This window comes from Physeter macrocephalus, chromosome 8, assembly GCF_002837175.3.
Source record: "Physeter macrocephalus isolate SW-GA chromosome 8, ASM283717v5, whole genome shotgun sequence".
In the NCBI taxonomy this organism is placed as follows: Eukaryota; Metazoa; Chordata; class Mammalia; order Artiodactyla; family Physeteridae; genus Physeter; species Physeter macrocephalus.
In genome coordinates this window covers 96016575-96030130 of record NC_041221.1, presented here as the reverse complement: position 1 = coordinate 96030130, position 13556 = coordinate 96016575, and the positions used below count along the sequence as shown (strand labels likewise).

Genomic DNA, 13556 nt, shown 5'->3' with positions numbered 1-13556 from the left:
TAAAAACCTTTCTTTTTGAACTTCAGTGACAATTATCTAATAAATTATCTAATAAATATGAGGTAGGCAAAATACTTTAAGGGCCTGATGAGTTAGAAATGGATTTTGTCACTTGGTAAATGTTCTTTGCGGATGTGTGTTTTGTTCAGTGTGGTGTTTTTGACATGAGCAAAAATCAGTTACAAATAAACCATTGAAAACTGTGCCTCTTCCCAAACACGTTTAGAAGTCTTAGCTCTGCCATTAAAAATTTTAGGGCTTAAAAATTACTTTAGACATTTAATCCCTGTTTAGGATGTTAAAAGTGATGATTGGAGGTTTAAGTGACTGAAGTGATCCTCTACTTATTTTGAAAGAGGCAGGTCTGGAAGCTAGGTTCTCCACTATTCGAGCTCATGATTTCCTGTTATGAACCATCTACTTGCAGAAAGAATTCTAGGCAACTTTTAAGGTCCATATATAAAATAATGCTAAAATAAAGAACAAAAAGCTGCATAATGTTCAGAAAGGAAATTGTATGAGGGATTTATGCTGAGGATAATTTATTGCAGTTGTACCCTAAGTTTATCATAGCTTCCTAGCAGCCAAAGAACGATGAGAAAACAGTATGAGTTATTGTCAGGTAAGAGAGAACCATGGAACATACGAGTTTTCCACAAAAGCAGACTTTTCTCTCAGTCTTAAACTTTTGAGGGGTTTGATGTATGGATCATTTTGTTGCAGTGGCTTTTCTATAATAATAGTCTCTATAGTAAGGCTATAAAAAAGCTATAAAGTGCAATTAGATAAAAGCTGAGAGCCTAATACTAACTTTTTTAGGAGTGGTTCCATTGTGTAGTCTGGTTACACCATGATCTAGCTCGGTGGAGAGTGCTTTGAAAATGGGAAAGAGATGTCATAACCCTTTTCTCCAATTTTTCAGTAGTCTCACCCAGGCTTGTAAAATTAACTTGCACATAATAATTCAAGCTTGAATTCTAGTGAGGTCTACAGCAGAGATATTCTGTATGATGACAGCAGAGCCAGCCATGGGCTGGGACCAGATAGACCAGGTCTGTAGTAACAAAACAGTTCATTCGTTGTCTTGTTCATTCATTGATTTTCTGATGAATTCATTCAAGACATATTACATTCTTACTCTATAGCAGGTGTGGTTTTAGGTTCCAGGGCTACACTGCTGAACAGGATAGACAAAGCCCCTGCCCTCATAGAGCTTAAATTTTACTGGGGGCATCAGACAATTACAGACAGATCAACTCATGTCAGGTGGTTACATGCTCTGAAGATGAATAAGGCAAGGGAAGGAGAGCGAGTGACTGGGTAAGGGAATGGTGCTGTGTTCTGTAGGATGACTCGCGGACCTTTGAGGAGATGTTGAAGGAAATGCCGACATCTAGGCGGAGAGTGCTGTGTGCAGAGGAAACATCACGTGCAAAAACCCTGTGGCAGGACATGTAAATGAAAGAGCCCGAGATGTTGTCCAAATGCAGTGTCCTACTGACATTCACAATGCAGGAGTCATCCGGAGCCCTTCCTTCCCCTCACATCGAGTTCATCTCAAGTCCTGTCGGCTCTGCTTCCGGCATCTACACCCCATCTGTGCACTTCTCTGCTCTTACCCCGGCCGAGCCTTTCTCACCTCTTGTGTGGCCTATGGTGACAGCCTCCTCACTGGCCTCCCTCCTGCCACTTTGCCAATACCAAACCATCTTTCACCTTTAAAACGGAAAACCAACCCCCGACTGACCCTTTCTTGAAACCCTGCCTGTCACTCTTGAAATCTCAAACCTCTCCTTCCCACGTGGATGAGAGGGTCATTACCTGGCTCCTGCCCGCCTCTCCAGCCCTTTCTCACATGCTGCTGTGTTCACTCTCTCACCCACTCCAGCCCCTCAGCCTGCTCCTGGGCCACCAGGTGTTTCTCCTGCACGAAGCCTCTGCGCTTTCTTCTTCTTCTTCCTGGCTTGCTCTTTCCCCAACTTTAGACTGGAAAGGTTCATTTTATTCTTTAGAGGCCCCAGCTCAAATGTCACCTTCCCAGACCACTCTGTCGAAAGCAGGCCACCCCCTTCCCAGTTGCTATCATAGCCCCGGTGTATTTTCTCCAGAGCAGTATAGAGTCAGCATAGTTCATTGCTTGTCTCCCCAGGCAGACTGTAAGCTTCATGAGGGTAGGGTGCTTGCCTGATTCACTGCCTCATCCTCAGTGTCTCGCACAGTAATCAAGCCGGAGAAATGAATAAGTACCGGAGTAAATATTCATGAAGAAATGGATGAGGGTGAGTCCCTGGTACCTGCTGGGCTTTAGGTTCTGCACTTCACCCACATTACACGACGACATCCTCACCAACGCTCTGCAGTGTCACAAATGAGGAATCCTAGTCCCAGAGAAGTTAATCATTTACTTACCTACTAGTAGCATAAATCTGGTTTTCTACCCATATGCACAGAAAATATTCTCAAGGAGGCAGGTTTGAATCAAATACGCACTCAGTTGAGATGCTGAATTTCCCAAGGCAGATGAAGATAAGAGTGATAAATTTGTGTCAGAAGTAGAAGGGCAGGCAGGGGTTAACAGCTGGCTTTGTTAGAGCTCTTGCAGGCTTGTTTTTCAGTACTATCATGGTAGGCTCCTTCAGGATTAATTAATTTGACCAATTAGTAAAAATATTGATGTGGTTTGACTGAAGAGTGCCCAGAGTGATTTTTTTTTTTGGAAGTATAGTTGATTTACAATGTTGTGTTAATTTCTGCTCTATAGCAAAGTGACTCAGCCATACACATATTCTTTTTCATATTGTTTTCCATTATGGTTTATCACAGGATATTGCCCAGAGTTACTTCTTAAACTGCCTATTAATTAATCTTGAGTTCTGAGAGACAAAACAGTAGATTGAGCTACAGTTTAAGGCAGGATAGTGAAGCGAGTTAAGTGTTTTCTAGGTTGCTACAGCAGGAGTGCATGCCTTCAGCTCACGGAAAAGTTCTACTGAGATTTAATTTTAAAACAACCCCGAATCATTCAAAATTGGAATTTGATCTTTCAAAAAGCCTATTCTTACCCCCCTCCTTTTCCCAAACTTATGATGTTATAACATGGATTTTTAAGGAATTAACTGTCTGGAATCCATGCTGAATAAATAATGTATCTTGGCTTAGACTTTCTTCCTGTCTATGAAATCAAAAATTGATGGATTAATGTGAAGTGTATGGGAAAAGTTTAAGAACCCTTGAAGGTGAGACAGAGTAGTACAGTGGTCAGTGCTGTTGCAAAGCCAACCTATTCCTCATGTGAGCTTAAAGGGGATAAAGTACCCATCGGTGAAACAATAGCAAAGATAATTTTTGAGGAGATAGTCAAGCGATTCTTTATCTCTTTAAAACCACGGGGAACTTTGGATGGATTTTATCTTGATTTTATCTTACATCAATTGTGGATTAGGATAAAAAAATTTGGCAAGGTTTGGGGTATTACCACCATAACTTGCTAAGAACCCCATTCCCCAGTGTTTCTATCATAACAGACAAAGCCAGGCCCATGGAGGAAGACGGCACGTACGTGGCTGAAACTGTTTTGCTTGGCAGAGCAGATACTCTGCACATTCTGCTTTTTCAGCTCTGTTTAAAAAAGTTAAGTTTGCATCTGTGTGTCTATAACAGAATACACATTAGATACATGCGATTAAAACTTAATTATGAAATGGTAAACAGTGAAGTCTTTTAGAATCTGGCAACTGTGAATAAATAAAAAAGCTGCAGAGAAAAAACACAAAACTTGACATCATGAGGCATGAGCTCATTTCATAGAGCTTAAGTTTATGTACATAATCGTATCCAGACACCTGGCCCTGTTTTCTATGTAGAATTTTGATAAATGCTGGAATTTGGGCTTCAGTTTTCTTTTAACTAGCCTGAACTTTGTGTAACTTAATAAAACAAAATTTTAAAAACCCAATTTTTCCTCACAAGGTAAAAGAATTCTTCAGCTCTTTGAAGGAAAATGGGTCTCAGCTCCGTTGTGTCCAGCAAACAATTGAAACCATTGAGGAAAACATACGTTGGATGGATAAGAATTTTGATAAAATCAGAGTGTGGCTACAAAATGAAAAGCTTGAACTGCTGTAACAATCTGTTCCTTGTTTGTTCCTGTGATGTGTAATCTCCAAAATTTTATTGAACGTGAATATTTTCAAAATAGAGATGGTTGTCTTGGCACCCAGTGAAGATATTTCCTGCTCCTTCAACTCCTTATTCATTTGTCCCTTCTTATGAAGACTGGCTGTTAACTTTTTCATCAGGGGGTTATTGCCACCGCGTGTCCCATTATAGGTGTTACCCCCAAATGTAAACCCAAGTGGTGGGTTCCCTACTATGGAGAAGTGAAGTACCTTATTCTTCTATTTTATATTTTATACTTAAGCCCTGCGGTCTCCAAACCCCTGGTCCCCACACCCTGCTCCCCATGTGCTTGTCATTCATAAGCTGTTGTGTCAGTCTTCTGGGAAGTCTCTGAACAGTAGTGACTACTGAACCATGAACCACTGGGGCAGTGATTGAGCCAGAAGGGCCCTGATCTGCTTTCCACCTTTCTCTTCCTTGCTGCGTGCCCAGGGGCTGACTTGTTGGAGGGCCACATTATGAGACTTCCCTGTCCTCTGGCTTTCAGTTGACCTCCCAGGAGGGCAGATAAGAGCTGGGGTTGGGGAAAGAGTAGATGATGGTATTTATTCAACCGGTTCCCTTGCAGGTTGCCTCAGGTTGGCCTCCACTGAAGGTCTCAGCTCTAGGGAGGTGGCCCTCTTTCCCACAAGCCTTCTCCATCTGTGCGTTCTAGTAAGTGCTTCCGCCTCTCATCCCTTCAGGGTGAAGGGTGAAGTGGGAGCGTGGCTTACTTAGTTCTGGCTGGACTTATGGTTTCCATACATCCTGCTCACATTTTTGTTTAAAAAACAAAAAACAAACAAAAAAACCCCACAACAACCTTTTATAGAACCCTCCTCAGATAATCCTAATTTGAGTGTGCCATCTATTTCCTCAGGACCCTGACTAATAGTGTCTCTTCTGAAAAAGCTGAGTGCGTTCAGGTCTAGAAGAGAAACCTTTCATTTGAAGTTGAACCTCAGAGCTTTTGATCCTTAGGTGGGTGATGCTTCCTCTCCTTGTTCCTTATTTGGCCTAGTTTAAAATCTCTAAATAAGTTGTTATTGGCACTTATTGCCAGTAAGGCATTGCAGTCTCTAGTAAATGATAAGGTATTGTGAAATGGAAAATACTTGCTTATATTAGCCTAAGTGAAGACAGTGTGCTGTATTGGAATTGAAGTCTTTTATGAGTTTTTTTTTTAATATATTGCAAAATTTAGATAAAGGAATATGATATGAAAAATGTCAATGTGTTTTTCTAATACAGTATGGAATAGAGGATCTTTTTTGGACATAAATGTGTTTGCAATTCCATTTTCATACATACTGCATGGCTTAATGGCTTGAGAACTAAAACCAGAAATCACTGGTAATTTCCATCCCCAGGTGTTTTTCTTCTAGAAAAACATACAAAGCCAAGATTTTAATGTAAAATATTTTTCTTTAATTGCATCTTATATCTTGATTAATGAAACATGGAAATAGTGGTTTTCAGTTTTGGTCACCTGAGGAACCTATTTTCATTTGCTTTTAGAGAAGGCCATTTTCTAAAGAGACACAATATTGCCACACAATGTGCAAAACCCTTTTTGGTAATAAAAAGTTGTTATTTACCTCTAAGCAAATATTTTCAGTTATTTACTCCAAATTAGATGGGTAAAAAGGACTGATTTAGATCTTGTAGCTTACTCAACTCATCATTAATTACTAGCAAACACCCAAGTATTGAAGACGTTTCTAATAAACAAAAAGGCATATATTCTGAGTACCTTAAATAAATGTTTACTTTAACAGGTATTTCCTAAATCTCTGGATTTTGGTATGTAATTTAAAAATATATCTATGCATGTAAATTAGTAATACTGCAGCCATATCCTTGCAAACACATCTGTCAATGTCAAACGTTTCACTTTTTTTTGTTTTTAAACAAAACCACTTTGTACTACCTATAGACACATAGTTGAAATCCCTCAGGAAAAGTGTTTATCTTCTTGTTAGTGCCTTGAAAAGGTCTGTTGAGTCACCATAATCCTGGCTTATATTTCCCAGATTTAGACTAATAATGCCTGCATCTCTGATGGGATGGAGACATAGCATTTGAAGTGGATGCAGTTTGAAATCTCAGAGGTATATGCATGATTTTTAAAGACAATTTTTAGATCGTATTAACAAAATAGGATGCCCATTATAAGTAGTATTGTTATTGTTGCTTGCCTCCCACCCCATTAGACGGTATTGGTGATATTATTTTTAGTGAAGTTGCTAAATCCTAATAAATAGTTTAAACAGATGCTGAGGAAGGCTGTGCTCTCTGAAAACAAGGAATTCCAAATCAGTTTTATGATGTGTACCTGATATTTTTTCCTGCATTCACTATCAGGAAATAAAGATGGGATTTTGATAAATATTTAATTTCATCAATGACACCGGTGCTGTATTCATAAACCGTTCAGAAAGGTATGAGAAACCATTCCAAGTTGTGGGATATCAGACACTAGTTCTTAAATTGCTGTGGGGGAAAAGCAGATTTTTAAATTTTAAAAAGATCTTTTTCTTTATTTTTAAGCAGAAGTTTGTTTTTGTTTTTGGTAAACCCAACTTCCATTAAGCCACATGCTGTACAGTGCAAGACTAATGTGGCAATGGCTCTAAGCAAACAACTGCTGCTCAGGATTTATAGAGAGAGGCTGGAAAGCCCAGCTTAATGCAGTAAACCAGCAGAGTTCAAGCCATATGAGTATTCTAAGAATTAGATTTTGTTATTCTTGGAACTTGCTATGCAGTGACACAGAGTCTGCGTTTTGCTCTTCTGACTCTAGTCAAGTCTCAGTAGGCCTGTGCTGACGTCCTAACCTCTGGCAAAGAAGAGTTCAGCCTGAAAAGGGGCGCGGTGCTTCCTCGTCTGTCCAGGTTATATCTATTGTTAGCAGCTCAAGAGGAGACGTGCCCAATGTACGATATTTTATGTTTGCCTTATAAACATGAACCCAAAGAAACATCAAATACAGTTCAAAAGCCCAAGAGGAAAGGGGTAATGAGAAATCAGAACACTAAAGAATATGTAAAGCATTGTTTTCCAAATGCTAACAACAAAAAAATTAAGTGCAAATTGAAAATACTAATGAGATTTACAGGCACTGAGGGTAGAAGGTGCAAAAGTTTGCAAAGGTTTTTCCTTTTGTGTGTGTTGCTTTAAGAAGCTATCAAATATATCTATTAGAAATATAAAGTTCCTTTCTCTCCCAACTGAAGACAATTTTTAAAAATTCAAAGTTTATCAGTACTCAGCAGAATAACATAGGTGAACCAGACAAATTCAGTTTCTTTTCAGGAAAAGAATAACAAACAATGTTTAGGATGTCAAAAGACTCAACAAATACTGCTGTCTAGAAGCCACTCAGAAAATTTTTCTGCTGTCAAAGGCTTTTGTTCTTCAGAAGTCACCACCTACCAGCTGAAGATTTTATATGCGGATACCTTGAAAAATTCAAAGAAGAAAATCCAGTGAACCATTTGATATGTAATTTTCTTATTACAGGCATAATAAATTTAAGGAGGAATTTACTAAAGTAGATATGAGTCAAAACTTAAAAGAAATTTATTTTTATAATTTTGGGGAAAATCTTTGGAGTAGTTCTAATCAGTATACCTCCCTCTTTGTAGGAAATAAAAGTGGATTCATGGTGAGAGAGCCTAACCCAAGTTAACCTACATTTTCATTTCTTTTAGGTTTTTGGCAGCAAGTGGTTATAAGCTTTTATGGTTTAGAATAAGACCTTCTCTCTCTGAAGTTAATAAGGGACCAGCTCTCAAGATAGATCTCAGAGACTCCCTCGTCCATACCAGCTCTTTAGTTACCATACAGTAGAATCAAACACAGAGCTTTACTTTCTCAAACTAAGATGAACAGAAGTTGTCAGTCTTTTCCTTTGCCCTATTCTCAAAACTCTAATTACCATCAGACCCTAGGGGGGTACTTCTCCTCACTCCACAATGTGTTTGTATTTTGGGTAATATCTATATCATAGGCCATTTCACTATAAGATGTAACATGCCAATTTTGCTTTGCCCCAGTAACCTGCAGTCATGAACACTTGGGTTTCAGAGTCAACTAGACTTAGATGGTCATTTTCTTTAAGAGCCTGGCCTAATATCTTAAAGAGCTCTTAATTATAAGATTAATGTTTTTAAATATTCCGATAGCACCATTTATTGCTTTACAGGGAATTACTCTATAGATTTTGCAATGTGTATTTCATGCCAGTAGCATAAAGAGAACATGAAATACTCAAGAAGGAGACTTAGTTTCTCTCACCTATAACACATAGGCTGGTAGAAGGTACAATTGTCTTCATTTACAACAAACACCAAACTTACCAAATAGTGTGAACTTTAACTTGTACTTTTTCCATCAGCTTTTCGCTTGGAAGTTTCCTCCTTTGCCTAGAAGGACAAGCAAAAACCATCAGTGAGCTCTTTATTTTCTGGATTAAGTATCAAAAACTGATCAACCAAAAGAGGCTTATGAGGAAATAGGCTTTTCAGAATTAAAAAGGCAAAAATGGCAGTCAGCAGGGGAAAATAAGATGGTCCTTTTAAAGTATCTCATTTAGCCCATACACTGAATTCTTCCCCTTAAAGTTTATAAACTAAAAATAACCTTAAGTGATTCTAAATTTTTTACTCTAGACTTTGTAGGTTTTTTTGTTTTTGAAGGCCAGCATAATTGAAGAAAAAAAAATACATAGGTGTTCATGGATGGTATCCATTCATTCCACAGTGATCCATCCTTCTCTTATACTTGGGGGCTTACCCGGCAGCTATATAGGGTTACTGTGCTTTCTATTTTTTGAGTATGTACTTTGTATGACAGAAATTAAATAATACATTAAATAAATTAAACAATAAATTAAATAATAAATATTTAATCTGAGATATAATGGCATGAGCAACTAATTATCAATCTGGTTTCTTGTATCTTTCATGGATTTCACTTTTTTTGAGGTATAATTGACATATTAGTTTCAGGTGTATAACATAAGCATTCCATATTTATAAATATTGTGGAATAACTCAATAAATCTAGTTAAAATCCATCATCATACATAGTTACAAAATTTTTGATGAGAACTTTAAAGATCTACTCTCTTAGCAACGTTCAACTATGCAATACAGTATTTATTGCCTGTCATTACCATGCTTTACATAACAGTCCCATGACTTAAATATTTTAAGTTTGTACCTTTTGACTACCTTCACCAATTTCACCTACTCCCCATCCCTCACCTCTCTGGCAGCCACCAATCTATGAGCTCATGTTTTTGTTTTTAGATTCTACATATAAGTGAGATCATAGAGCTTTCATCTTTCTCTGACTTTTTTCACTTGCATAATGCAGTCGAGGTCCATTGATGTTGTTGAAAAGGCAAGATTTCATTCTTTTTTATGGCTGAGTAATATTCCATTGGGTATATATACCATATTTTTATCCATCCATCAATGGACACTTAGGTTGTTTCCATAACTTAGCTATTGTAAATAATTTTGACATGTACAGGGGAATGCAGATATCTTTTCAAGTTAGTTTTTTTTTCAAAGATTTTTTTGATGTGGACCATTTTTAAAGTCTTTATTGAATTTGTTACAATATTGCTTCTGTTTTATGTTTTGGCTTGTTGGCCACGAGGCATGTGGGATCTTAGCTCCCCACCTGGGGATTGAACCTGCCCCTGCTGCACTGGAAGGCAATGTCTTAACCACTGGACCACTGGGGAAGTCCCCAAGTTAGTTTTCATTTTCTTTTGATAAATACCCAGAAGTGGAATTCCTGTATTATATGGTAGTTCTAGTTTTAATTTTTTGAGGAATCCGATACTGTTTTCTATAGTGACTATACCAATTTACATTCCTACCAATAGTGCACTTTCCCTGATTATTAGTGATGTTGAGCACCTTTTCATATGCTTCTTGGCTATCTGTATGTCTTCTTTGGAAAACTGTCTATTTAGATCCTCTGCCCAGTTTTTCATTTGGATTTTTTTTTTTTTTTGCTGTTGAGTTTTATTAGTTCTTTATATATTTTGGGTATCAGTCTCTTATCAGATATATGATTTGCAAATATTTTCTCCCATTCAGTAGGTTGCCTTTTCATTTTGTTGATGTTTTCCTTTGCTGTGCAGAGCTTTTTCGTTTGATGTAGTTATACTTGTTTGTTTTTACTTTTGTGCTTTTGTTGCCTTTGCTTTTGGTGTCAAGTCCATAAAAATCTCTATTAAGACTGATGTCAAAGAGCTTACTGCCTATGTTTTCTTCTAGGAGTTTTATGGTTTCAGATCTTATATTCAAGTCTTTAACCCATTTTGAGTTAATTTTTGTGTATGGTTTGGGATAGAGGTCCAGTTCCCAACACTATTTGTTGAAGAGACTGTCCTTTCCCCACTGTATATTCTTGGCTCCTTTATCATTAATTATTGACCATATTTCTGGGCTGTCTCTCTCTCTCTTTTTTTTTTGGTTGTGCCATGCGCTTGCAGGATCTTAGTTCCCTGACCAGGGATTGAACCCATGCCCTCAGCAGTGAAAGCTCAGAGTCCTAACCACTGGACCGCCAGGGAATTCTCTGGGATCTCTATTCTGTCCCATTGATCTATGTGTCTGTTTTTATGCCAATACCATACTATTTTGATTACTATATCTTTGTAATATAGTTTGAAATTAGGGAGCATGATGCCTCCAACTTTTTCTTTTTCAAGATTGCTTTGGCTGTTTGGGGTCTTTGGTGGTTCCATACAAATTATAGGATTGTTTTTTCTATTTCTATGAAAAATGTCACTGGACTACAGATAGGGATTGTATTGAGTCTGTAGACTGCTTTGGGTAGTATGGACATTTTAACAATATTTTTTTCAATCTATGAGCATGGAATAACTTTCTATTTATTTATGTCTTCTTCACTTTCTTTCATCACTGTCTTATAATTCCCATCGGATAGGTTTTTCACCTCAGTTAAATTTATTCTGAGGGTTTTTCATGCCATTATAAATGGCATATATGTGTTTATTTCTCCTTCTTATAGTTTGTTATTAGTGTCTAGAAAGAGTATCCTACACTTTTACTGAATTTGTTTATTAGTTCTAATAGTTTTTGGTGGAGTCTTTAGGGTTTTCTTTATATGTCAGTTTTGCAAATAGTGACAGTTTTAGTTCTTCCTTTCCAGTTTGAATGCTTTTAATTTCTTTTTCTTGCCTAATTGCTGTGGCTAGGACTTCCAATACTATGTTGAATAAGTGGCAAGAGTGGGTATCCTTGTCTTTTTCCTGATCTTAGAGAAAAAGTTTTCATCTTTTTACCATTGAGTATGATGATAGCTGTGGGTTAGTTGTGTATGGCCCTTATTATGATGAGGTATGTTCCCTCTATATCTACTTTGTGGAGAGTTTTTACCATAAATGGATGTGGGTTTTCAGATCTTTTTCTGTCTATTGAGATAATCATATGATTTTTATCCTTCATTTTGTTAATGTGGCATATCATCACACTGACTGATTTGCGGATGTTGAACCACCTTGCAGCCCTGGAATAAATCCTACTTGATCATGGTGTATGATCCTTCTAATGTACTGTCAAATTCAGTTTGCCAATATTTTGTTGAGGATTTTATACATATATTTTCATCAGGGATATTGGCCTGTAATTTTCTCTTCTGGTTCCCTGGCCTAGTTTTGGTAGCAGGATAATGGTGGCCTTGTAAAATGAGTTTGGAAGTATTCCCTCCTTTTCTATTTTAGGAAGAGTTTGAGAAGGATTGGTTTTAAGTCTTCTTTAAATGTATGGTAGAATTCACCAGTGAAGCTCTCTGATCCCAGACTTTTGTTTGTTGGGAGGTTTATGATTACCGATTAAATCTCCTTACTAGTAATGGTCTTTTCATGTGTTCTATTTCTTCATGATCCAGTCTTGGTAGGTGTATGTTTATTTCTTCAAGGTGTCCAATATTTGATGTATAATTGTTCATAGCAGTCTCTTACGATCCTTTGTATTTCTGTGGTATCAGCTGTAACGTCTCCTTTTTCATTTGATTTTATCTGAGTCCTCTTTTTTTTTTTCTGGTCAGCCTAGCTAAAGGTTTCCTGAACTTTATCTTTTCAAAAATCAGCTCTTAGTTTTATTTATCTTTTCTATGGTCTTTTTAATCTCTTTCATCTACTTCTGTTCTGATTTTTGTTACTTTCTTTCCTTTACTGATTTTGGGCTTCATTTGTTATTATTCTTCTAGTTCCTTGAGGTATAAAGTTAGTTTGTTTGAGATTTTTCTGATTTCTTGAGGTAGGCATTTATCACTATAAACTTCCCTCCTAGAACTACTACTTCTGGATCCCATAAATTTTGGTATATTGTGTTTTCATTTTCATTTGTCTCAAGGTATTTTTTAATTTCTTTTTTGATTTCTTCTTTAACCCATTCATTGGTTGTTGAGTAGCATATTGTTTATGAAATCCACGTTTGTGAATTTTCCAGTTTTCTTCTTATAATTGATTTCTAGTTTCATACCATTGTAGTAAAAAGGATGCCTGATATGATGTCAGTCTTCTTAAATTTATTAAGAGTTGTTTTGTGGCCTAACATATGATGTATCCTGGAGAATGTTCCATGTACGTTTGAGGAAAATGTGTATTCTGTGGCTCTGGATCAAATGTTCTGTATATAGCTATTAAGTACAACTTCTATAACATGTCATTTAAGGCCAATGTTTCCTTATTGATTTTCTGTCTGGATGATCTATCAGTAGATGAAAATGGGTATTAAAGTCCCCTACCATTTCTCCCCTTAGATCTGTTAATATTTGCTTTATATATTTAGGCATTCCTATGTTGGGTACATAAATATTTACAAATGTTAAATCCTCTTATGCATCAACCCCTTTATCATTATTTAATGTTCTTCATGTCTCTTATTACAGTTTTTGTTTTAAAGACTATTTTGTCTGATGTAAGTATAGCTACCCCAGCTTTGTTTTGGTTTCCATATGCATGGAATATTTTTTCCATCTCTTCATTTTCAGTCTGTCCTTAAATTTGAAGTGAGTTTCTTGTAGGCAGCAGCATATAGATGGTCTTGCTTTTTTATCCCTTCTGCCACTCTGTCTTTTGACTGATTTTAGCCCATTTTTTTAAAGTATTTATTAATAAGTATGTACTTATTGCCATTTTGTTAATTATTTTCTGGCTGTTCTGTAGTTCCTTTGTTCCTTCTTGCTCTCTTTTGTGATTTGATCATCTTCTATAGTAGTATGCTTAGGGTTCCTTTGTCTTTCTCTCTTAGGTATCTACTATAGGTTTTTACTTTGTGGTTACCATGAGGCTTACATGTAACAACTTAGGTTTATGTTTTTTTTTTTTTTGTTTTTTTTTTTTT

At 36.8% G+C, this 13556-nt stretch overlaps 2 protein-coding genes across 19 annotated transcripts in view; one reads left to right on the top strand and one right to left on the bottom strand.

Annotated features, from left to right (window-relative positions):
- ERAP1 (endoplasmic reticulum aminopeptidase 1) overlaps window positions 1–7193 on the top strand; it is a 36043-nt gene extending 28850 nt beyond the window's left edge. For 3 of the 4 annotated variants that reach the window (XM_055086693.1, XM_007121177.4, XM_007121178.4), the window contains one exon: window positions 3970–7193. In XM_055086693.1, the coding sequence (XP_054942668.1) occupies window positions 3970–4125 (156 nt within the window). In that variant the 3' untranslated portion in view covers window positions 4126–7193. Of the gene's footprint in view, window positions 1–2149; window positions 3934–3969 lie in introns of those variants that run through there. The other variant, XM_028493095.2, reaches the window with a different exon arrangement.
- CAST (calpastatin) overlaps window positions 6012–13556 on the bottom strand; it is a 142694-nt gene continuing 135149 nt past the window's right edge. For 13 of the 15 annotated variants that reach the window (XM_024131461.3, XM_024131424.3, XM_024131669.3 and 10 more), the window contains 2 exons: window positions 8520–8585; window positions 6012–7619 (listed from right to left, as the gene is read on the bottom strand). In XM_024131461.3, coding sequence (XP_023987229.1) covers window positions 8535–8585 — 51 coding nt within the window. In that variant the 3' untranslated portion in view covers window positions 6012–7619; window positions 8520–8534. The remainder of the gene's footprint in view (window positions 7620–8519; window positions 8586–13556) is intronic. The other 2 variants (XM_024131907.3, XM_055086696.1) reach the window with 2 other exon arrangements.